The sequence below is a fragment of the Perognathus longimembris genome, chromosome 15, assembly GCF_023159225.1.
Source record: "Perognathus longimembris pacificus isolate PPM17 chromosome 15, ASM2315922v1, whole genome shotgun sequence".
Taxonomy (NCBI): Eukaryota; Metazoa; Chordata; class Mammalia; order Rodentia; family Heteromyidae; genus Perognathus; species Perognathus longimembris.
Genome location: NC_063175.1, coordinates 1,400,750 through 1,425,251, shown reverse-complemented (window position 1 = coordinate 1,425,251; position 24,502 = coordinate 1,400,750). Strand labels below are relative to the sequence as shown.

Genomic DNA, 24,502 nt, shown 5'->3' with positions numbered 1-24,502 from the left:
TTCCAGGCCTGAGCCACTGGTACTCAGCTGGTTATTTGCTTTTTTGTGCTAGTACTGGGGCTTGAACTCTAGGCCTCTTGTTCCCACGCAGCTTGCTTGCTCACTGCTGTTGCTCTACCATTTGAACTATAGCTCCAGTGTGGCATTTGGCTGGTTAATTGGAGAGGGACTTTGAACTGTGATCCCCTAAGGCTCAACATCCTAAGTAGCTAGGATTCACAAGAGTGAGCTTGATTTTTGTCTGGTAGTCTTGCTCTTTCCTGTTATTACTTTTGTCTTTATAGTAGATATTCTTTTTCTTTTTGGCCAGTCCTGGGGCCTGAGCACCGTCCTGGGCTTCTTTTTGCTTAAGGCTAGCACTCTGCAAACTTGAGCCATAGTGCCACTTCTGGGTTTTTCTTTGTATGTGGTGCTGAGGAATCGAACCTAGAGCCTCATGTATACGAGGCAAGCACTCTTGCCACTAGGCCATATTCCTAGCCCCTGCACTTCTGTCTTTAAAACCCGCCTTTCCAGGCTGGGGATATGGCCTAGTGGCAAGAGCACTTGCCTCGTATACATGAAGCCCTGAGTTCAATTCCCCAGTGCCACATATATAGAAACTGGCTAGAAGTGGCACTGTGGCTCAAATGGCAGAGTACTAGCCTTGAGCCACAAGAAGCCAGGGACAGTGCTCAGGCCCTGAGTCCAAGCCCCAGGACTGGCCAAAAAAAGGAAAAAAACCTTTTCTATCCAAGAGAGCATAACCAGTATAAACTTTAGACTTATCAAGTAGATGCATAAAATTTCTGTTTTGAATGCAGGACTTGTACTTGCCAGCCAGGTGCTTTAACCATTTGAGATGCTCTACAAGCTTCATTTTAGGTCTCAGTTTATATCCCAGGTAGACTGGACTGTGATCCTTTTTGTGCTTCCCTGTCACTGGGATGACAGACATACACCACTGTGCCTAGCCAGTGTGCTTGCTGTCTAGCTTAGGATGGCAGGTGCATGCCACCATGCCTGGGGAGTGTTCAAGATGGAGTCTTGCAAACTTTTTTGCAATCTTCAAAAGTGCAGTAAGTATAACTGGGAAGTGGATAGGGTTAAGAAAGATTAATAAAGGAATGTTACATGGTATAATCACAGCTGGTCAGAGGTAGAGATTAGAAGGACCACAGGGTCATCCCAGAAAAACAAATTAGCAATCTGAACCAACAAACTGGGTATGATGGTGCTGTATCCCACCTATGCAGGAGGCATATGTAATGAAGTCTAGGACTGCCTTGTCAAAAACACATGGATGTGGGTAGCAAAATAGTAATCACATGAAAAAATGCTCAATAAGAGGTGCATAGGAATCAGAGAAATGTAAATTAAAACCAGTAAGAGATTTCACTTCATACCAATTAGAATGACTTGACAGTAGCAGTTGGAGCAATTGGAATTGTTTTAATGATAAGAATGCAAAATGTTAAAGTTACTTTTGAGAAACTTCATAGTTTTCATAAAGGTGCATTCTATACAATCATTTCCAAGTGAAAAGCTTATGTTAGCAGGAAAATTTGTGGGCATAGTGTCTTATTTGTGATTTTCAAAAACTCAAAACAAATGTCCTTCTGCTGGGGAATTAATAAACTAGTGTATGCATGTAGTCAAATAGTATTCAGTGGCACAAAGGAATGAGCTAATGTCTTCAGAAACAAGGCCAGATTATCATCTCATTTATGCTGAATGAAAGAAACGAGAATAAAAAAAGCTACGTCCTCTATATGATTCCATTTGTATGGTGTCTGGAAAGAGTACAAGAGTAAGAACAGAGGTAAACTACAAATGAGGAGAGGTAGACTACAAATGTGTCCAGAGCAATCCTAGGAATAATCCAACTGCTCTTCATTGTCATTGATGTCACAATTTTTTTTTAAAGTAGATTAATATAGGTACTTTCATTTTGTTTCAGTATAGGGACTTGAATTCAGGGTCTTGAACTCTCATTTGGCTCTGATTCAAGGCTAGCACTCTGCTACTTAAGCCACACCTACAAGGGTACGTGTGTGTGTGTGTGTGTGTGTGTGTGTGTGTGTGTGTACACACGTGTGTATACACCAGTTTTGGGCTTGAACTCAGTGCATGAGTACTATCTCTGAGTACCTTTGCTGAAGGCTAGTACTCTACCACTTGAGCCACAGCTCCACTTCTGGCTTTTTTTTTTGCCAGTCCTGGGGCTTGGACTCAGGGCCTGACCACTGTCCCTGGCTTCCTTTTGCTCAAGGCTAGCACTCTACCACTTGAGCCACAGCGCCACTTCCGGCTTTTTCCATATATGTGGTGCTGAAGAATCGAACCCAGGGCTTCATGCATGCTAGGCAAGCACTCTACCACTAGGCCATATTCCCAGCCCCACTTCTGGCTTTTTTGGGGGGCGGGGGGGTAGGATGGGTTAGTTAATTCAAGATGAGGATTTTGCTACCCAGGCTGGCTTTAAATTGTGATCCTCAGATCTCTGCCTCTTGAGTAGCTAGGATTTCAGATGTGAGCCACTGGCACTTGGCTATAAGGGTATATTTTTTAAATGGGATTTTTAGAGTGTAGGAAACTGACATTTCTTACATTGCAAATCTAAGAGAATCCTCTTGGTGTTCTTAGTAATGGTGCATTCTTACATGTTGTATTGAATCTCAACTAAGTGTAGAAACAATACATACTTTAAAGGATTGGTTTGTTGTTGAGCTTTTAATAGATTTTGGCAAATTAGAGAGTGGTAAAAATATTTGGCAGTTGTTCAGATCCTGATGATTATTTCTTTCAGTGAGCTAGAAATTGGTGGCTAATTTGTAGTTGTAATGATTTTAATGCATCTGTAGTAAATGTTTATAACATCAGCTCTGCCAGATATACTTTATGTTGTCAGTTACCTGTGATATCAATAGATTTCAATGGTCGAAGCTTTCTAAATAGAGTAAAATGATACAAGCACTGCATAATGTTTGGATCCTATCCAGACCCATGTATATGAATGTTGGACTTGTGGGGGGAAAAAGTGTTACATGTAAAGTAGCTGTACTTGATATTCATTGCTCATAAAGATGCAAAATAGCATAGCCACTACGGAAAACAGTTTAACTTGTATTTATGGTAAAGGTATTTGTATTTTATGACCAAGAAGTCATAAAAAATATTATTAAGGATAGTCCTAAGTATTGCTGGCATAAGTGTGAATAACAACACATCCTTTCACTCAGAGGCTTGTTGAAATGCTTAAGCAGCTTTATTTGTAATACCCCAGACTGGAACCACTCAAAAGCTAGTCAAGTGAATATAGTGAATATATATGTATAGTGAATATACATATATGATAGAATTCTATACACCAGTAAAAACTAGTGACCAATATGTGCAACAATATGAAAGTATCATTGTTTAATGAAAAAGATCAGTGCATAAGACTATATTCACATGATTAATCTATATAGGAAGACTCTAGAAAAGACAAATCTTCAATTAGAAGAAATGAATAGGCTGTTTCCTAGAATTAGGGTTGGAGCTTGCCTGGGAAAGGGTAAAAGAGAACCTTTGAGGATGAATGGATAAATGGGTACATTTTACTGTACTTTAAGTTAGTCCTTATTTTTTAAAGAAAAATAAAAGAGTGCTAGCCTTGAGCAACAAGAAGCCAGGGACAGTGCTCAGGCCCTGAGTTCAAGGCCCAGGACTGGCAAAAAAAACAAACACCAAAACAAAATAAAAATAGAGGAGGAGGGGGAGGGGGAGGGGACATTATAAGTTTCTGATAGTACCTAAGATATGCATTGTTTTTGGTGTACTTTTGTGTGTGTGTTTGTTTTGTATTGTATTTTTGTGTCTGTACTGGGCTTGAACTCTAGGCCTCCTGCTCTTGTTTAGCTTCTTCACATGGTTGGCTTCTTTGCTCTTTCTTGCTCACAGCTGGAGCTCTACCACTTAAGCCACACCTCCAGTTCCAGCCTTTTATTGGTTATTTGGAGATAAGAATCTGTGGATTTTTCTGCCAGGGCTGGCTTTGAACCTCAGTCCTCAGATCTTGGCTTCCTCAGTAACTAGGGTTACAGGCATGAACCACTGGCACCTAGATATAATTTTAATTTTTAAAGTCATACTAAGAAATAAATCCTTTGCAATAGCAGTAATATTTACAGTAGCCAAAAACTTTTCCAGAGAATATCACATATCAGAATGAGACAGTTTGCTTATGATTTTAATACTACCTTCAGCTTAACAGTTTTACATCTTCAAGGATACTTTATGTAAACACTTTGAAATAAGTTTGGGATTTTTTTTTTGGCCAGTCCTGGGGCTTGGACTCTGGGCCTGAGCACTGTCCCTGGCTTCTTTTTGCTCAAGGATAGCACTCTGCCACTTGAGCCACAGCGCCACTTCTGGCCATTTTCTGTATATGTGGTGCTGGGGAATCGAACCCGGGGCCTCATGTATATGAGGCAGGCACTCTTGCCACTAGGCCATATCCCCAGCCCCAAGTTTGGGATTTTTTTTATTGTCATTATGCCATTGAATACTGATATGTTGAAAATAGATTTATTTTAGCCTTTGTCATAAATAAGATCGAGTAGTATATTTTTGATTCATCAGCTGCAAGTAGCTGAAAACCAAACTAAAATTGGCTTGTTAGCTAGGCCCTGTTGCCTCATGCCTCTAATCTTAGCTATTCAGGAGACTGAGATGTGAGTATAGAGGTTCAAAGCCAGCTTCAACAGGAAATTCTGAGGCTCTTATCTCCAATTAACCGCCAGAAAACTAGAAGTGGTGCTGTGGCTCAAAGGGGTAGAGCACTAACCTTGAGCAAAAAAGCTCAAGGACAGCACCCAAGCCCTACAACTGACAAAAAAATAAATAAAAATAAACTGGTTTATTATACAGTAGGTATTGGTTGTCTCAGATGTGGGGGTTCCAGACCAAAAGTGTATTCTGGCTTTATGTAGTTCATTAAATAAGCATCCTTATTAAGGCCTCAAGTTCTTTCCATCTTCTCTTCCATACTCTGTATATTGGTGCTCCCAGTGTGCTGCTACAAGTAGTCTTCCTTGGATAGGTACTTTTAGACCCCCAGTTTATACATTGAAAGCATGGTATAACATCTGTGGAAGAAAAACTGAATATTCCTGTTTATAATAAAAGAAAAGTTGGGCTAGGAATATGGCCTAGTTGCCAGAGTGCTTGCCTTGTATACATGGAGCCCGGGGTTCAATTCCTTAGCACCATATAAATAGAAAAAGCCAGAAATGGCGCTGTGGCTCAAATGATAGCCTTGTGCAAAAAGAAGCCAGGGACAGTGCTCAGGCCCGGAGTTCAAGCCCCAGGACTGGCAAAAAAAAAAAAAGAAAAGAAAAGAAAACTTCCTGAAAGCCTGTCTTCATAGCTCACTAAGCAAACTGGCAAGAAAGCTAGCAAGATCCCCTGAGGACTTACACATGAGAGGATTGGGAACAAAATGGGGGTTCCTTTATCAAAGAAGGGGGAGAGGCTGTGAAAAACTAATTTGTTTGAATGTAAAGTCCTTATGAGTTCCTAATTTTTCAATCATCTGGCCCTTTAAAATCAACTTAAATACTGCTCTTCTCATTTCCATTTTCTTTTCTTTTTTTTTTTTTTTTTGGCCAGTCCTGGGGCTTGGACTCAGGGCCTGAGCACTGTCCCTGGCTTCTTTTTGCTCAAGGCTAGCACTCTGCCACTTGAGCCACAGCGCCACTTCTGGCCATTTTCTGTATATGTGGTGCTGGGGAATTGAACTCAGGGCCTCATGTATACGAGGCAAGCACTCTTGCCACTAGGCCATATCCCCAGCCCCCATTTTCTTATTTTATTCCTATTTCTGATTAAAAGTTCTATTTTAACTGGAGGTGGTAGAGAAGCCTGTAATCCCAGGTATTTGGATGGCGCAAAGGTAGAAGAACTTACGATCCAAAGCTAGCCTGAGCAAACCGACAAAACTATCTAAACAAACAAGAATCCTAAAAGCAAAATGACTGGGAATATGGCTCCAGTGGTAGAGCACCTGGCCTAGCCATCAAGGAGCCTTGAGTTTAAGCCCCAGTGCCACAAAATTTATAAAGTACTCCAAAGTGTGTGTGTGTGTGTGTTTGTGTGTGTGTGTGTGTGTGTGTGTGTGTATGTATGTTTTTGGGTTTTTTTTGCCAGTCCTGGGGCTTGAACTCGGGGCCTGGGCACTGTCCCTGAGCTTCTTTTGCTCAAGGCTAGCATCCTACCACTTGAGCAACAGTGCTACTTCTGGATCTTTCTGTTTATGTGATACTAAGGAATTGAACCCAAGGCTTCATGCATGCTAGGCAAGCACTCTACCACTAATCATATTCCCAACCCTACAGTATATTTTTATATTTATGGATATCTAATTGCTTCTTCCTAATTTCTCCCCGTCAATCCCTATATGTAATTGTCTTCCAACATTGTATTAATTCTTCACTTCCTCTGTGTCTGTACTTTGGATGAGTTTTTAACACTAAAAGAGTTAAGCTGAAAATATTTGGTTCAGTATTTTCCTTGTTCCCATTCTTTTCTGAGGTTTAAACTTTTTATCAGTCCTTCACTAGAGTTTACAACAAGATGCCCCATAGGCACCTAAAATGAATATCTGGAACTAAATTCATTGTACAAAAACTTATTTCTTCCACTCTACCTCATTATGGTATTTCTTTCCACTTGGTTGAAGCAGCAGACTTCAGAGCCATCTAAACTTTTGAGTTACATATTACTATATTAATATATAATAATTAATTTGAAAGCACTCAGTAAATACTTTAGGATGAATACATGCCTTTTTCTTCATGCCTCTTCCCATGTCCATCTGATCACCCGAGCTTGACTATTCGACTTAACAAATACCTCTTATTTTTCCCCTCGCCATTAGTTCGATGTTCCTACTTTTCTTTTTTCCATCATAAGTTACTGCAATTGTTTTACAGCTTATCTATTATTATTTCTTCATCCTTTTAATCAGTTATTCTAAAGCATTTTCTCCTACTATTTATCATTTTAGAAATTGTTGTAGAACTTCTTTTTGCTTAAATGTTAAAGTTGCTTTATTGATTTATGAATTCCCTTTTACCCAGCTGCCTGTCTTATGCTTACAAATCCCTTGTTGCCAGGGGCTAGTGGCTCATGCCTATAACCCTAGCTATTCAGAAGGCTGATATCTAAGGATCTTGGTTCAAAGCCAGCATGGGCATGAAAGGCCAGGAGACTCATCTCCAATTAACCACCACTGGAAGTAGAGCTATGGCTCAGAATGGTAGAGTGCTAGCTAGTCTTGAACAAAAAAGCCCAGGCCCTGAGTTCTAGCCCCTTGACTGACAATAATAACAACACAATAATAAACCCTTGTGCTGGAAATGTGGCTTAGTGGTAGAGTGCTTGCCTATCATGGATGGAAGCCTGGGTTCAATTCCTCAGCACCACATAAACAGAAAAAGCCAGAAGTGGCACTGTGGCTCAAGAGGTAGAGTGCTAGCCTTGAGCAAAAAGAAACCAGGCCCTGAGTCCCAAGCCCCAGGACTGGCAATAATAATTAAAACAACAACAATAAAAACCCTTCCATGTACTGCTGCTGACATTTAAAATTTTTTATTTATTTTTGTGCAGGTTCTGGTGCTTGAACTCAGTGCCTAGGCATTCTCCCTGAGCTTATTCTGCTCAAGGCTGGTGCTCTACCATTTGAGCCATACCTCTACCTCAGGGTTTTTTGATGGTTAATTGGAGATAAGAATCTCACAGAGGTTCCTGCCAGGGCTAAGGTTCCAACAGTGATCCTCAGATCTTAGCTTCCTGAGTAACTAGAATACAAAAGTGAGCCACTAGTGACTAGCTTGAAAAAAAATGTTCTATTGAAGTGCCAGGCTTTGAAGTCAGGCCCCACTTAACCACGCGAACCCCACTTTACCACGTGAACCTGAAAATAAGCAGGCCCTGTGAGCAAACCCAGGACAAGCTTTTTAGGGCCCAGCCAGTCGAGAATTCTAACGACTGGGAATGCTTAACTCTAACTGCCCCTAGATAGAATACCTCAAGCCCTGAGCCAATCAGATTTGTACCCGTAATCTTGCTTGCTTGAACACCTGATTGTTGTAACTTTGTTTTTTGCCTTTATAAGCCCTGTGTAATCATAGCTCAAGGCTTCCTCCTAGCCTCCGCTGTGTCGGTGGGTAGGACGAGGCCCGAGTTGCAGCTCGCTTAAATAAAGCCTTGCCTTGCTTTTGCATTTCGGAATGTCTGAGTCTCGGTGGTCTTCTTGGTGGTGGTTTCGCGACTTGGCACAAAACTATTTCCAGAATTCAGGGCTAGTGCTCTACCACTTTGAGCCACAAAGCACCACTTCTGGTTTTCTGGTGGTTAGAGATGAGTCTTGGACTTTCCTGCTGGACTGGCTTTGAACCAGGCTCATCAGATCTCAGCCTCCTGAGTGGCTAGGGATATAGGCCGTGAGCCATGAAGTCCCAGCTAAGTTTGCAAATTCCTTATATTGATAGTCTCATCATTTGGTATTGTGACATTTGTGGACTTACACTGTTTGCTAGATAAAAGTTGCCTTTCAGTTTTTAGCATTGAGTCGTAATTTGCCAGTCTGGTAATCAGAAAAGTAAATTATTTTACTCTGCACTTACAGGAAAGATTGTGGGTTTTTTTTGTTTGTTTGTTTTGTTTTTGTTCTTTGGTTAGTGATGGGGTTTGAACTCAGGGCTTGGGTGCTGTTCCTGAGCAATTTTGCTCAGGGCTAGAGCTCTTTGAGCCACAGTACCACTTCCGGTTTTTGAGTGGTTATTTGGAGATAAGAGTCTCATGGAGACTTTTCTGCCCAAGCTAGCTTTGAACTTTGATCCTCAAATCTCAGCCTCCTGAGTAGTAGGATTACAGGTGTGAGCCACTAATGCCTGGCTTGTATTTATTTTCATATATTAATTATCCTTTTTATTTCTTTGTGAATTTCATCTTGATAGGTTTTTTTTTTCTGATGAGTTCTTTTCTTTCATGCCTAACAGTATTCAAGTATTAAAAGTTGTTGACCAACTTTTACATATGTATGTTGATGTTTATCTTGAGAGAACAAGAAAACGAGCCAGATAAAGTTTTTATTTCTCCTATCTTTAGCTTCACTTAACAGTTTTTGTCTTCTTCCACATGAAAGTGCCATAATTATATCTCTTAGCCTTTTCCTGTAGTGTTTCTCTTTTTACATTGCACTTTAAAAGATGTTCTCAGTTCTAGTTTATGAAACAACTTAACCTTTTGTTTGTTCCTAATGATTTTAGCAGTATTTCCCTGTTTATATATTTCATTTATAATTCTCTTCTAGTATTTTTCAGACTCTGTATTTTGGTGCTCATTCTCAATTGTCACATCTTCAGAATATACCCATTTAAAACAGTCTGCGATTCTGAGATTGCTTCTGTTTTAGTGTTTATGACTTCATTTTATTTTTTTTAATTTTTTTTTATTAATTGGACATAAATTTTTTTACAAGGTGTTGTGCAAAGAGGGTGCAGTTACATAGTAGGGCAGTGTGTACATTTCTTATGATATCTTACAACCTGTTTTTCTATCCCTTGTCTAGGTCAGGTTGACATATATGCAATATACAATGTATCAAGAACATATACAGTATTCCCAGACTTGGTCTCTACTGTCTCTCCGTCTCCCTTTGTTAACAGTCATATATCAGGGAGATCATGCCCCTTTGTTTTCTGTGTTCTAGGCTTGTCTCACTCAACATTATTTGTTCGAGTTCCGACCATTTCCCTGCAAATAACAATATTTCACCATTCCTAATCGCTATGTAGTATTCCATTGTGTATAAGTACCATATTTTTTGGATCCATTCGTCTGTGGAGGGGCATCTGGGTTGTTTCCATATTTTAGCTATTGTGAATTGTGCCGCGATAAACATGGTAGTACAAATGCCTTTTTGATATCTTGGATTTTGCTGTTTAGGATAGATGCCTAGGAGTGGTATGGCTGGGTCATAGGGTAGGTCTATATTGAGCTTTTTGAGAAACCTCCATACTGTTCTCCAAAGTGGTTGTACTAATTTGCACTCCCACCAACAATGGAGAAGGGTTCCTCTTTCCCCACAGCCCCTCCAGCATTTGTTGTTTCCTGTTTATGACTTCATTTTAATATCTTCAAGTTAATATCTTGCAATCTTGAAGAACATATGAGGCAGTCATCACTCACATGCTTCCACTCACATGCTTCCTCTGAATGTCATATGAAGGGAAACCTAATTTAAAAGTAGCATAATTAAGCCAGGCACTAGGGCCTCATACCTCTCAGCTACTTGGGAGGCTGAGAATATAAGGATCATGGTTTGAGGCCAGCTTGGGCAGGAAAGTTTGTAAAACTACTCTCTCAATCTGTAACTAGTTGTAGTGTACACCTGTTATACAAAGCTATGTGGGAGGCTGAGACTAGGAGAATCATACATAGTCTGTGAGAAGACAATTCCACAAGACTCCATCTCTGTGGAGACATGGGATATGGTAATGTGCACCTGTCATCCTAGCATAACATAGAAAGCCTAGTATAGGATAATAACCATCAAGGCAGATAGTTGGGCAGGGAAATAACATAATATCTCAAAACTAATTATTGCACCTGGGTACCATGGCGAGCCTGTAATCCTATCTACTCAGAAGACTGAGAATTGAGGATTGTGGTTCACAGCCAGCCTGCCTGGTCAGGAAAGTCTGTGAAATTGCAGTTAACCACCAACAAGCTGGATGTGGAGCTGTGCTGCAAGTGGTGGAGCATTAGCCTTGAACAAAAAAAGTTCAAGGACAGTGCCAAGGCCCTGAGTTCAAGCCCCAGGACCAGCACAAAATAAGTCAATAAATACTACAAAATGAAGTTGGAGACACAGGTCTGTGGTAACTTGTCTGCCTTGCAAGTGCAAGGCCCTGAATTAAAACATTACCCTCAAAAAGAGAGTAAATAAGTTAATGAAATTAACATTAGTACTTCTTAAGTAAACAGAAGACACATTGAGTAAAATAGGAGTTAAACAGCTCATTTTTGTGTGTTCTGGTACCATGGCTTGAACTCAGGGCCTGACACTCTTGCCTACTCAGTCTTGATGCTCTACCACTTGAGCCAAACCTCCAGCTTTGCTTTTTGCTGGTTAGTTGGAGATGGAGTCTAATGAGCTTTTCTGCCTAGGCTGCCTTGGAACTTTAGTCCTCTGGGTTTAGCCTAGGATTACTAGCTAGGGTTACTGGTGAGAACCACTGGCTCCCAGCCCAACTCTTTTTAAGAATATATTGCTAAATTATAAACATATATGGAATCATAAAAAAGGCCATATGCACTTGAGTGTGTGTGTCTCACACTCACAAATTTGTTACAGTATAGTATACTCGAGAGGATTCTGATGGTGTAACTCCTGAATAAGTACAGTAGAGTTTAACAAAATGAATACTGCAATTCTGTTTTCTTTTGTCTTTTGCCAGTCCTGGGGCTTGAACTCAGGGCCTGAGCCACTGCACTGTCCCTGGCTTCTTTTTGCTCAAGGTTCACACTCTACCTCTAGCTCCATTTCTGGCTTTTTCTATATATGTGGTGCTGAGGAATCGAACCCAGGGCTTCATGTATATGAGGCGAGCACTTTACCACTAGGCCATATTCCCAGCTGAATATTGCAATTCTGAATTGTGTTTTTTCAGGAGTGTTAAAGATAGGGGAGCAGACGGATGGAGAAAGGACGGGTAGGCCAATACATATGCAAAGTGGAACCGGGTGACTTGAGGGTATGGATAGGATTTTGAGAATGAGAGGTGTGACATTGATCAATGTCCATTGTAGTCATAAACTGATAAGTGAGTGAGACCTCTTTATACAAACTACTTAAAGATAATTGTAAAAAAAAAAGTGAAAAGAATATGTTGCTACTAATTTGAAGCTAGTTTGGGAATTTTAGGCCAATAAGCCACAAATTAAGAAAAAAAATTAAAAAGCTTATAAAATGGAACAAAGTGAGAGTTCCATACTCAAAAAAAAAAAAAATCTTCCCAGAAGAACATGGGTAGCTTTAAGGGAAACAGTTACTGTCAGGGAGAGCCTGAATCAGTAAAGTAACATTTGTCATGACCATCTTATGTAATCTGTATGTAATTAAGATTTTAGCAGGTCAAGATGTGGGGGAGAATCTTTTGGATATAGACAATTTGAGGAAGCAAAGTCTTCTCACACACACACACACACACACACACCAAAAAAAAATGAAACACAAGCAATTAGGGAGTAAAATTTAGTAAGCATTAATGGCATGTCTGCTGATTGGAAAGGGGGAAGGAAAAGAGGAGATTTGTCGTGCTAGCCACATGCAGTTATTGAGCTCTTGAAATGTGACCAGTACACATTAAGGTGTCTGTAAGTAAAAGTATATGCTGTGATTTACTTTAATTTCATTGAAAAAGCTTGTATTTTAAAGGATTTTTGTACATTTTTAATCTGATTCCAAGAAAGGTTGTTGTTGCTGTTGCTTATTTGGTTTGGTTTGGTTTTGGCAGTAATAGGGTTTGAACTCAGGTCCTCATACTTGCTAGGCAAGGGCTCTATTATCATACATCTCTCCCAGACCTTTTTACTTTTGTTTTTCAGATAGAGTCTCTTATATTTACTAGAGGCTAGGACCATGATTCTCATACTTAGACCTCATACAACTGTGGTTGCAGTGTGTATGCTACACTACCATGCTTGGCTTGTTTTTTGTTTGTTTGTTTTTTGAGACTCAGGGTCTGAGCAATGTTCCTGGCTTCTTTTTGCTCAAGGCTAGCACTTGACCTCTTGAGCCACAATGCTACTTCTGGCTTTTTTTGTTTGTTTATGTGGTGTTGAGGAATCGAACCCAGGGCTTCATGCATGCTAGGCAAGCACTCTACCACTAAGCCACATTCCCAGCCCACTTGGCTTGCTTTTTGAGATTAGGTCTCAGTAGCTTTTTTGACTTGAACCATGATTTTAGCATCTCCGCCAATCATTTAGATGGGGTTACATGTATACATCACAATTGAAATTTTAAAATTAAATATGTGATTTACATTTGTGATGTAGGTTATTAAATTGATGCTGTTATAAGTAGCATATAACAATATTTGCTAATACGATGTTAGATTGTCTAGAACTTTGTAATAAAGTTAATCCTCAGAATAAACCATATGAGACAAGTGATACTTTTTAAAAAATAAGGTGCTGAGGGATTATGCATCATTTCTGAAATCACTGTGCTGCTAAATAGGAAACCAAGATTCAAGTTTGCACTTTTGGTTTCAGTATGATTTTCCCAACTACTATGGCATATTATTTTGTGGCTATTAGAAATGCTCTAGTTTGAATGATATGATTGGAACAGAGCTTTGGCAGAATTGTAATAAAGATAAATGTGGGAAAGAGATTGCATTTTCAGCCTTTTTGTTACTTAATGTTATTTTTTACTAATATTATGTCTTACAAGTAATCGTTTCAGCTGTATCTTTTAAAGTATCCTCTATGTTAACTCCTCAGATGTTTTTTCTTTCTTACCTCTGTAGATTTGATAATGGGCTGCATTAAAAGTAAAGAAAACAAAACTCCGGCCATTAAATATACAGTCGAAAACCCTCCAGAGCCTGTCAGTACAAGTGTCAGCCATTATGTAGCAGACCACACTACTGTGACACCATCAGCAGCAAAGGGAGCTTCAGTTAATTTTAGTAATCTTTCCATTACACCATTTGGAGGATCCTCAGCAGTAACTCCTTTTGGGGGAGCATCTTCTTCATTCTCTGTGGTGCCAAGTTCATATCCAACTGGTTTAACAGGTGAGGTTTAAACAGACAGTATGCTGAGAAAATAACTTGTGCAATACATACTTAAAGTCTGTCTGCCATTAAGAAAAATTTTCAAAAACTTATATGTGCAAATTAAAATCTAACAAAAGTTAAAGTCAGTGTATACATGGGTACGGTTATGGGAAACTTGATGATGATCTAAATGTTATTATGTACTGGTTTATACCACTAATTATTAACTCATTGTGTAAGTAATTATTGAGTATTTATGTGACAGGCACTGGATTTAAACATCCATCCCTCCCTCAGGAAGTTTTTAACTTCTCAGGACTATAAAGTGCCTCCTATGATAGTAACATTATAATGATATATATATAACATATAATATAATATTAAAATATTATAGCAGTTAGTAAATGTTATGGCAATGTAGTAATAACAGAATGTTTGTCCCTGTTAGATACTACTGAACTTAGATACTAAAATTCCAAGTCTCAGAGTTTAAATGATTTTTTTACCCCCTCAAATTTACTTCATTTTTACATCCATGGGTAGATAGATATAAACTAATGTTTCTGGCAAGTCAGTGGATTGTACATATATTGTACATATAGGACATACATATTCAGATTAAGCATGTGGTGGTCAGGCTTGCTCAGTAGTAGACGACTTGCTTTGCAGACCTGAAGTTTTGGGTTTGGTCTCCCATACCACAAATCTTAAAATGTTCAAAAAGATACAAAACTTCAGTCAGATAGGAGAAATATGTTAGATAATAGCAATAATATTAGTCATCAACAACAAAATATGTAGATAACTATTATATTCTTGGAAATTGTTTTCTTAACACAAAAAATGATATGCATAGGCCAGTTAGCTTAAATTAGATGTGCCATAATTTACACAATTCAAAATTGTGTTATACATAATAAATGTATACAAATTTTAAAAAACAGAATCATGAGAATACCAGAATACCTGCCTTGAGTAACTGTAGACACTGAAATGTTGAACATGTTGCATACATCTGTTCTGTTGTAATTTATTTTGATTGCACACAAAGTTTGGCTGTATGGTGTACTCATCTCCTTGTGCACATGTTGCTAAATGTGACAGGGTTTTTTGGAATGTGTACTTTAACTCCTGTCATTATAACTTAATTTCTAATACATTTTTAAATTTTATTGCAAAGGTGATGTACAGAGGGGTTACAGTTACATAAGTCAGGTAATGAGTACATTTCTTTATGAACAATGTCACCTCTTCCCTCATTCTCTCCCAGTTTTTCCCCTCCAGACCCACCTCCCCCCTCCCAGGGTTGTATAGTTCATTTCCAACATAGTGTCTAGTGAATATCACTGCTGAATTGGTTCACCCTTTGTCCCTGTTTCTGTGCTTTCCCTTCCCCTCCCCAAATCAGATAAACTTACATACAAGACAAAGGCTACAGAAATTTTTTTAAACCTATTAATTCTTAATAATTCCTGTTAATGGTTATGGGGGGAAATGTACATCCATTGCTTCTAAGAAATTGAGAAAATCAGTGTCTGTCATCCATCCAAAAGACTGACTTGAAATTTGATTGTCTTTTCAAACCAGAAATACTGTTTCAAAAACTGAGATTTAACTTGTTTCACTTCATCTATAAAATTTTATAATTTAGAGAGTAATTTCATAGAAGATCTTAAAGAACATTCTATGAACTTAAACTGCAGCTGTCCAAAGCCTAATTTATTTTAACAATGAATTCTAGAGGCTAAGGAGAACACTGACCCTAAGAACTATCCTTCTTTCCTTCCTTTCATCCTTCCTTCTTTTCTTTCTCTCTTCCTTCCTTCCTTCCTTTCTGCAAGCAGTAGTTCTTTATTTCTCTTTTATTGATTTATCTATATCATTTACCTTGATACTTTTTTCCTCTGCCAGGTGGTGTTACTATATTTGTGGCCTTATATGATTATGAAGCTAGAACTACAGAAGACCTTTCATTTAAGAAGGGTGAAAGATTTCAAATAATTAACAATACGTAAGTACTGTGAATATTTTGTGAGAGAGAAACAACAGAAACCTGTTCTTTACATTGATAATGGATAATACATTTGGCTTCTTGAGATACATAGCATAATACTACTGCAGTAGAAGTTACACTTACACAGATTGTGCCACTGGGTTTCATCCCTAAACAGTAGATTTAATAATGAAAACTTCTGGGTGTGGTAATGCACTTTTATAATGCTAACAGCCAGGAGGCTAAGGCAGGAAGATCCACAAGTTTTGAGGCTAGCCTATGCTTACATAGTTCCCGTCTGTCCTGGATTACATATCAAAATTATGCCCCATAAACAAAAGAAAAAAAGGCATACCAAGAGAATTCAGTGTAAATACCAGATGATATAAAGATGCTATTTCTTTATTAGAATGCAAAGGGGTTTCTTTGTGACACTTTCATAGAAACACTTGTGTACTTTGGTTAGATTGGCCCCTAGTGTGACTTCTTTCATTTTGTTTATACTCAGCTGGCACTCTGCCACTTAAGCCACATCCCGAGCCCAGTTTTTGACTGCTTATTTGTTGCTTTCTTTTTGGCCAGTCCTGGGCCTTGGACTCAGGGCCTGAGCACTATCCCTGGCTTCTTTTTGCTCAAGGCTAGCACTCTGCCACTTGAGCCACAGCACCACTTCTGGCTGTTTTCTATATATGTGGTGCTGAGGAATCAAACCCAGGGCTTCATGTATACGAGGCAAGCACTCTTGCCACTAGGCCATATTCCCAGCTCCTTTTGACTGCTTATTTTGGAGATACAGAGTCTCACAGACCTTATTGCCTGGGCTTCAAACCACTATCCTCTGCGTAAATGATCTGTGGCTGATATCATTCTGTTCTTTGCATATACATGAGGTACTTTGATCTGTTCAACCACCTTAACCCCAAAGGGTTAAATAAAGGGGAAAGATATAGGGAAAAAAATTGAATAAGGAACCCTTATTTCCCCCAAACTTACCAAATTAAGTTGCTTTCTCTTTATGTTACTCCTAGAAATGTGTCATTTAGTGATCCACCAAAGAAAACTTGGTTCTTGTTATGAAAAAATGATACTTTTATTAGCTATTCTAGCAACCACTTTGTAATATCTCAGATCACATACTATGGGGCTCCTTGCTTCTAGTCTTGGTTTTCCCCATCTTTGTTCCCACCCATTACCAATCATCGTTCTGGAAAATAAAGTATGATTTTTGTCTCTCTGCTTTAAAATCCTTCCATAACCAGTAATTAACTATCAAGATAAGAGGAAAACAGCAACAATTATCCACTGAGAATTTGCTGTGTCTGTTTCTCTTTTCTCTATCACACACCCATGTTGGAGTAATTGGAATTTTCTGAAAGTCCTGGAGTTTCTCACTCTCTCCATATCCATGGGTGACTTCCTTTTTTTGTGTGCTGGACAAGTGTTCTGTCACTGAAGCCACACTGCCAATCTTCATTTCTTTTGTCTTACCAACCATACTCATTCATTAAAATACAGTTCATAGGTCCTTCTAAGTGATGCCCCTCCTACCTAACTTGGTCCCCACACCCAGTTTTATTGTTTCTCTTGGATGTTTATTTTAGCACCCTGTACAAACCTCAGTCATATTCTCATCAAATTTTAAATTATACTTTGTCACTTGACCTGTCATTCAGAGTGACTCAGGAGGTACTTGACAATGTCTGGACACATATTGGCTTGTCACAATCAGAATGCTTCTTCTGTTTATCTAGTAGGTAGAGGTCACAAGTCAAGTATTAGTAAACATGACAGATTTAGCAACTCAAAACGTGTCAGTATCACTGAGAGATGGTTGTTTCTGTGAGGTTAAGGAATATCTCTGTTTTCCACACATCCTGTTAAGTTGCACTTAATAGGTATTCATTTTCTTTTCTTTTTTTTTTTTTTGGCCAGTCCTGGGCCTTGGACTCAGGGCCTGAGCACTGTCCCTGGCTTCTTCCCGCTCAAGGCTAGCACTCCGCCACTTGAGCCACAGTGCCGCTTCTGGCCGTTTTTCTGTATATGTGGTGCTGGGGAATCGAACCTAGGGCTTCGTGTATCCAAGGCAGGCACTCTTGCCACTAGGCTATCTCCCCAGCCCCTAGGTATTCATTTTCGATGATTCAAAAAAAATACTTCATCAAATCAAATACAAAGTTTTCTGTTTAAAAAAAAGTTTTCTGTTTGTATGTTGTGTATTGTACTTTTTTGGTAAGGGGGAGTAGGGGAATGGTTTTGTGGTCTTTTTTCCTTTGTTAGTCCTGGAGGTTGAACTCTGGTCCTGGACATTATCCCTAAACTTTTTTGTTGAAGGCTAGCACTCTACCACTTGAGCCTCATCTCTACTTCTGGCTTTTTTTGGTGGCTAATTAGAGATAAATGTGTTAAGACTTTCCTGCCCAGACGGGCTTTGAATCAGGTGCCTTGCTTGGAATTACATTTTTATAAATATACATTATTCTAGAAATTCAGCTTTTAATTACTATTACTCATTGTTAATTCTTTTGGCCATAGGAGTGCTAGTCTGTGTCTCTCCCCCCCTCCCCCTCTCTCCCCCCTAAAGGGACTTTTAAAAGAACATTGCACATTACAGGTAGCTCATGCCTATCATCCTAGCTACTCAGGAGGCTGAGTTCTGAGAATTGGGATTCAGAACCAATCTGGACAAGAAAGTTTGTGAGACTCATCTTCAATTAACCACCAGAAAATCAGAAGTGGCCTTGTGGCTTAAAGTAGTAGAGTGCTAGACTTGAACAAAAGAGGTCAGGGATAGCATCCAGGCCCTGAGTTCAAGCCCCATGACTGACTTAAAAAAATTACAATTTTGTATACTATTTAAAAGAAAAACATTTCATAACAACAAAAAATATGAACTTCTGATATATGCCATAACATAGATGAACTTTAAAAATTATGCTGAGTGAAAGAAGCCAGTCACAAAGGACTGCATAAATGGATGCTTGTGGGAAAAGCCCACATATACATACCCATAGTGACTGGCAGCAGATTAATGGTTGCCAGTGTCGGGAGTGGAAGGGAGCTGGCTGGATATACCTGCTAATAGGTATGGACTGAAGAAATGTCCTAAAATTCATTATTTTGATGTCTCTACAACTCTATGACTATATTAAAAACAGCCAAGTTCTACATCATAAATATATGGGGGTTTATAATATCCAAATGCTCTCAAATCTTTAAAAAAGAAAAAGCAGCTCAGAGAGACAAATAATCTATGGAAGTTTAGACATAAAATATGAACATATATGAAACCATAGAGCCATATTCATATACACACATAGATACATACAAGATCAAATAGACAAATTATGTAGGGTTGGGTTTCCATGGTATAACCTCTTTAAGCAATTAATTGATGACTCGAGAATGAATGTTAGGAAGCTGGAACACGTCTGAGGGACATGCAAGCTAAGAAGGAGTAGACAGCTGGAGAGAGGAATGGTGGACAAATACAGTCACAAAACTCAATATTTAAATGAAATAGAAAATGAAACAAGTGGAGATGGGATAGATAGATGAAAGGGAGAGGGAGAATGATAGGGTAACACTGATGAAAATGCATTGTACTCAGGTGTCAGTGGCTCACGCCTGTAATCCAGTTCAGAGCCAACCCAGACTCTTTATCTCCAATAAACTACTCAGAAAAAGCCAGACGTGGCACCGTGGTTCAAGTGGTAGAGTTGGTTCAAGTGGTAGATTGCTGGCCTTGGGTACAAAGAAGCTAAGGGACAGCACCCAAACCCTGAGTTCAAACCTCAGGACAGAAGAAAACAAACAAAAAAAACCCTCCAGCATTATTGTATACATAAATGAACCTGTTAAATTGAGACCTCTTAGTACAACTGTTTGAAGATTTATCTTCATTAATTTATTTATTTTTGCCAGTCCTGGGACTTGAACTCAGGGCCTAGGCACTGTCTTTGAGCTTCTTTTGTTCAAGGCTAGCACTCTACCACTTGAGCCACAGCACCACTTCCTGCTTTTCTGTGTATGTGGTACTAAAGAATTGAACCCCAGGCTTCATGCATGCTAGGCAAGCACTCTACCACTAAGCCACATTTCCAGGCCAAGTTATTTTTTTTTTAAGCAGTCCAAAGGGAGTAATTTGAAAGATTTATCTCCCCAACTCAAGTCAGCATTTTATCATCTTAGGTTGAAAGGATAATGTAGAAATTCATAACTAAAATTTAAGTGTGCAACTAGATGCCAGTGGGTCATGCATATACTCCTAGCTACTTGAGAGGTTGAGAATGGAAGGATCTTGGTCCAAGGCTAGCTTCAAGACCTTAGTCCCGCCCACATCCAAGTTCAGTGATGTATACCTGTGATCCCCACAACCATGGGATGTCTAAAGTTAGGCAGATCACAGTTCCGGTGCCCACTCAGCCTGAAATGAGACCCAATCTCAATCATTGAAAAGCAACATTGGAGATGTGCTTAAGTGGTAGAAGTATGTGATGTTTTGAGGGGTTTTCTTGTTGGTTTGGAGCAGAAGTATGTAACTTTACTTTTGTTTAGTCTTAACTCACATGACCTATCTTTTAAATGCCATTCCTTTGAAGTTATTCTTCAACAAATGAATACATAAATGAAAAAAAATAGAAATAACAGTTTACTTGCTTCAAACAAGAGCTTTGGTTGAGTAGTCTAATTGTGGTAACTTTTGTTTTATGTGTTACAGGGAAGGAGACTGGTGGGAAGCAAGATCAATTGCTACAGGAAAGAATGGTTATATTCCTAGCAATTATGTAGCGCCTGCCGATTCCATTCAGGCAGAAGAGTATGGCAATACTTCATATTTTATTTATTATTTTGACTTTAAAAATGTTTTAATGCACATTTCTGCTTAACCACAACTTTACACACACACAATCACATACTAGTTTTAATACAGCTAATGTATCATATTAATAGATACAAGTTAGCAATTAATAATTAATATCATAATGTCTGCTCATAGTATCATAAATGAATCTGCATTAATCATACTGCATTATGCCTGGTCTCTTTGCTTTATTTTTTACTTGTTTCTTTTTATTTATGTTAATTCTTTACATACGCTACAGACTCACTTCAGTTATATACTTCAGTTACTATTACATCGTGTAAATTTCTTGACTGGGGTACTTGCATTGTGGTTATGTAGGAGAGCATGTTTTTTAGGAAACTCACACTAAAGTATTAGTGATTGCAGCATGTTTGTAGCTTTGAATAGTGAAAGAAAGTACATATACACATAAAGACACACACACGAGTGAGTGCAACAGAGCAACATGTGAACCACTGGGAAACCTGGTTGTAGAGCCTACAGTTGGTCTGTGGTAAATATTCTTAGAACTTGTAAAAACTAATAGGTGACTTTTTGTTACTACTTTTAGGTTAAAGCAGTTTACCTGGGATCCATAAGTGCTACTTCATTTTCATATTAGAGCACTTAGCACAGTTCCATGCATATATAGTAGATACTGTTTGCTCGCTTTTACTAGTGATACATCCTTTATCTCCATTACTCTTTTCTACTGTATTTGTTACTTTTTATTTCCTTCTTTTGTCTTCTCCAGTATTCAGTAAGCTTTTCCATAGTGGAGTCACTAACTTCTGTTAAATCAAACTCATGAAAATTTCGAATTTGTATACTTTGAATTATGATACACTTGCACCTACTGAATACCAGTTTTCACAGTTAGCAGAGAATCACTTCTGTTCTTTTCACTGTTCTCTTAGGTATTTCCCTCTGTCACTGACAGAAAGGGTCTGTATTTACTCTCTTTCCTTCTTTTACTATTTCTAGGAATTTCAAGTAAAGTTCAAGAGAGATTTTGAGTAGTCTATATATGAAAGTACTATAAATATGATTATTAGCATAGTCATATTTCTGATTAATAAAAACTTGGATTTTATGCCATGCTATGTCATCCTCCCTGTCACATTCTCTTCTTACTGATACTTAAGTATGGTTTTTTGACTTTCATATTTTTTCCAACTCGCAATACCACTCATGTTTTTTCCAGATGGTATTTTGGCAAAATGGGAAGAAAAGATGCTGAAAGATTACTGCTGAATCCTGGCAATCAGCGAGGTATATTCTTAGTAAGAGAAAGTGAAACTACTAAAGGTATGAACTACTATTACACTAATGAAACTAGAAAATTGCCGTGAGCAATTATGTTGAGGAAAGTATAAAAAAGGAGTTTATTTTTACTCCTAGGTGCTTATTCCCTCTCTATTCGTGATTGGGATGAAGTAAGGGGTGACAATGTGAAACACTACAAAATTAGAAAACTTGACAATGGTGGATACTATATTACAACCAGAGCACAATTTGATACTCTACAGAAATTGGTGAAACACTACACAGGTAGGTGAATTATTTCAGAGGTGAAAATTATTTCTTTATGCTCTATTATATGAAGACAAAGCCAAGTTTAAAAAAAATTTTTTTGGCCAGTCCTGGGCCTTGGACTCAGGACCTGAGCACCTTCCCTGGCTTCTTCCCGCTCAAGGCTAGCACTCTGCCACCTGAGCCACAGCCCCCCTTCTGGCCGTTTTCCATATATGTGGTGCTGGGGAATCGAACTGAGAGCTTCATGTGTAGGAGGCAAGCACTCTTGCCACTAGGCCATATTCCTAGCCCGAGTATTGCGTCTTTAAACTTTTCATTGCCTATTTGATACATAGATGTAGCTGCTGGAATTCTTCAGATGATAAATAGCACTACAAGAGAGGAACTTTCCATATTAATCTCTTCTTCAATGACAGCTTGTTGAAAATTGAGTCTTACCAGGTCAATCAGCAATTTTTTTTTTTTTTTTTGCTAGTCCTGGAGCTTGAACTCAGGGCCTGAGCACTGTCCCTGTTTTTTTCTATATATGTGGTACTGAGGAATCAAACTCAGGGCTTCATGTATATGAGGCGAGCACTTTACCACTAGACCATATTCCCAGCCCTCAATCAGCAATCTTGACATTGATCAAACATGTCTCCAACCAGTGTTATCACTTATAATTGCCCTTGTAAGAATGTGAATTTGTGTGATGTTCTTCATGAGAACGGGAGGAAGTATTTCATACAATTGTATAATCAAGGTATACAAGTGAAGCCCTCACAGATCTGTGTTCCCTGGGTTTGTGTTTCCTCTATTTGCAATTCAATCTCTAAAGGAACTTCTTCCTTGGTTTTTAGTGTTACAAATTAGTGGTAATTTTATGTAACTAATAATAGTTGGGGGGCTGGGGATATGGCCTAGTGGCAAGAGTGCCTGCCTCGGATACACGAGGCCCTAGGTTCGATTCCCCAGCACCACATATACAGAAAACGGCCAGAAGCGGCGCTGTGGCTCAAGTGGCAGAGTGCTAGCCTTGAGTGGGAAGAAGCCAGGGACCTGAGTCCAAGGCCCAGGACTGGCAAAAAAAAAAAAAAAAAATAATAAATAATAATAGTTGGGGAATAAATAAATAAATCCTAGTGGTCAAAAGCAAACCTTTGGAAGTAGACAGACCTGGATTTAAATTTCATGGCTTTACTAATTGTGGAATTTTGAAAGAATTTCATAACTTTACAAGCCTCACGTAACATATATATATGTATATATATAGTGAACTGATACAATAGTAGAACATAGTATCTAGTAGATAATAATGTAAAAATATATTTATAACATTTCACTTCTGTATTTGTTTTGTTTCTTAAGGACAACTCCCTTGTGTGTTTATGTTTTTAGAATAAAAATGGTGAAACATTGCATTGTTTTTCTACATTCAAGATTTTAAAACAGTGATACAACATGTTTATGTAGCTTCATTTCGTAATGCATTTTACAGTGTAGTTTATTCATTTATCTAGAGCATGCTGATGGTTTATGCCACAAGTTAACAACTGTCTGTCCAACTGTGAAACCCCAGACTCAAGGTCTAGCAAGAGATGCTTGGGAAATTCCTCGAGAATCTCTGAGACTAGAGGTTAAACTAGGACAAGGGTGCTTCGGTGAAGTATGGATGGGTAAGAAGCCTGAAATTCTAATTTATATGTTTAAGTAGTTAACTGTTATTCACTTAAGTTTGCTCAGAAATCCTTAAAACATATGTTGAAGTAGTAAAAGGCTTTATTCCTCTAGGAACATGGAATGGAACCACAAAAGTAGCAATTAAAACACTAAAACCTGGTACAATGATGCCAGAAGCTTTTCTTCAAGAAGCTCAGATAATGAAAAAATTACGACATGACAAACTTGTTCCACTGTATGCTGTGGTTTCTGAAGAGCCAATTTACATTGTCACTGAATTTATGTCAAAAGGTATGTATATTCTGGTGGGTTGGGTGTTTTGTTTTTGTTTTTTTTTTAAGACTAGTTATGTTGGAAAACTTTTTTTTTTACAAGTGCTTCTATGGCCAGATGCCAGTGGCTCACACCTGTAATCTTAGCTAATCAGGAAGTTGAGATCTGAGGATTTCATGATTCAAAGCCAGCTAGGCAGTGTGTGTGTGTGTGTGTGTGTGTGTGTGTGTGTGTGTCTCTTTTATCTCCAGTTAACCACCAAAAAGCTGAAAGTGGAGGTGACTCAAGTAATAGAGCACTAGCCCTGAGCAAAAAAAAAAAACAAAAAAAAGCTCAGAGATAGCACCTAACTCCTGAGTTCAAACCCCAGGGCCAGTC

The 24,502-nt window shown here is 38.6% G+C and overlaps 1 protein-coding gene across 2 annotated transcripts in view; it reads left to right on the top strand.

Moving 5' to 3' along the window:
• Positions 1–24,502, top strand: part of Yes1 (YES proto-oncogene 1, Src family tyrosine kinase) — a 79,951-nt gene that overhangs the window by 41,280 nt on the left and 14,169 nt on the right. For both annotated transcript variants that reach the window (XM_048363603.1, XM_048363602.1), the window contains exons 2-8: positions 13,569–13,838; positions 15,732–15,831; positions 20,531–20,629; positions 21,861–21,964; positions 22,058–22,207; positions 23,692–23,847; positions 23,963–24,142. In XM_048363603.1, coding sequence (XP_048219560.1) covers positions 13,577–13,838; positions 15,732–15,831; positions 20,531–20,629; positions 21,861–21,964; positions 22,058–22,207; positions 23,692–23,847; positions 23,963–24,142 — 1,051 coding nt within the window. In that variant the 5' untranslated portion in view covers positions 13,569–13,576. The remainder of the gene's footprint in view (positions 1–13,568; positions 13,839–15,731; positions 15,832–20,530; positions 20,630–21,860; positions 21,965–22,057; positions 22,208–23,691; positions 23,848–23,962; positions 24,143–24,502) is intronic.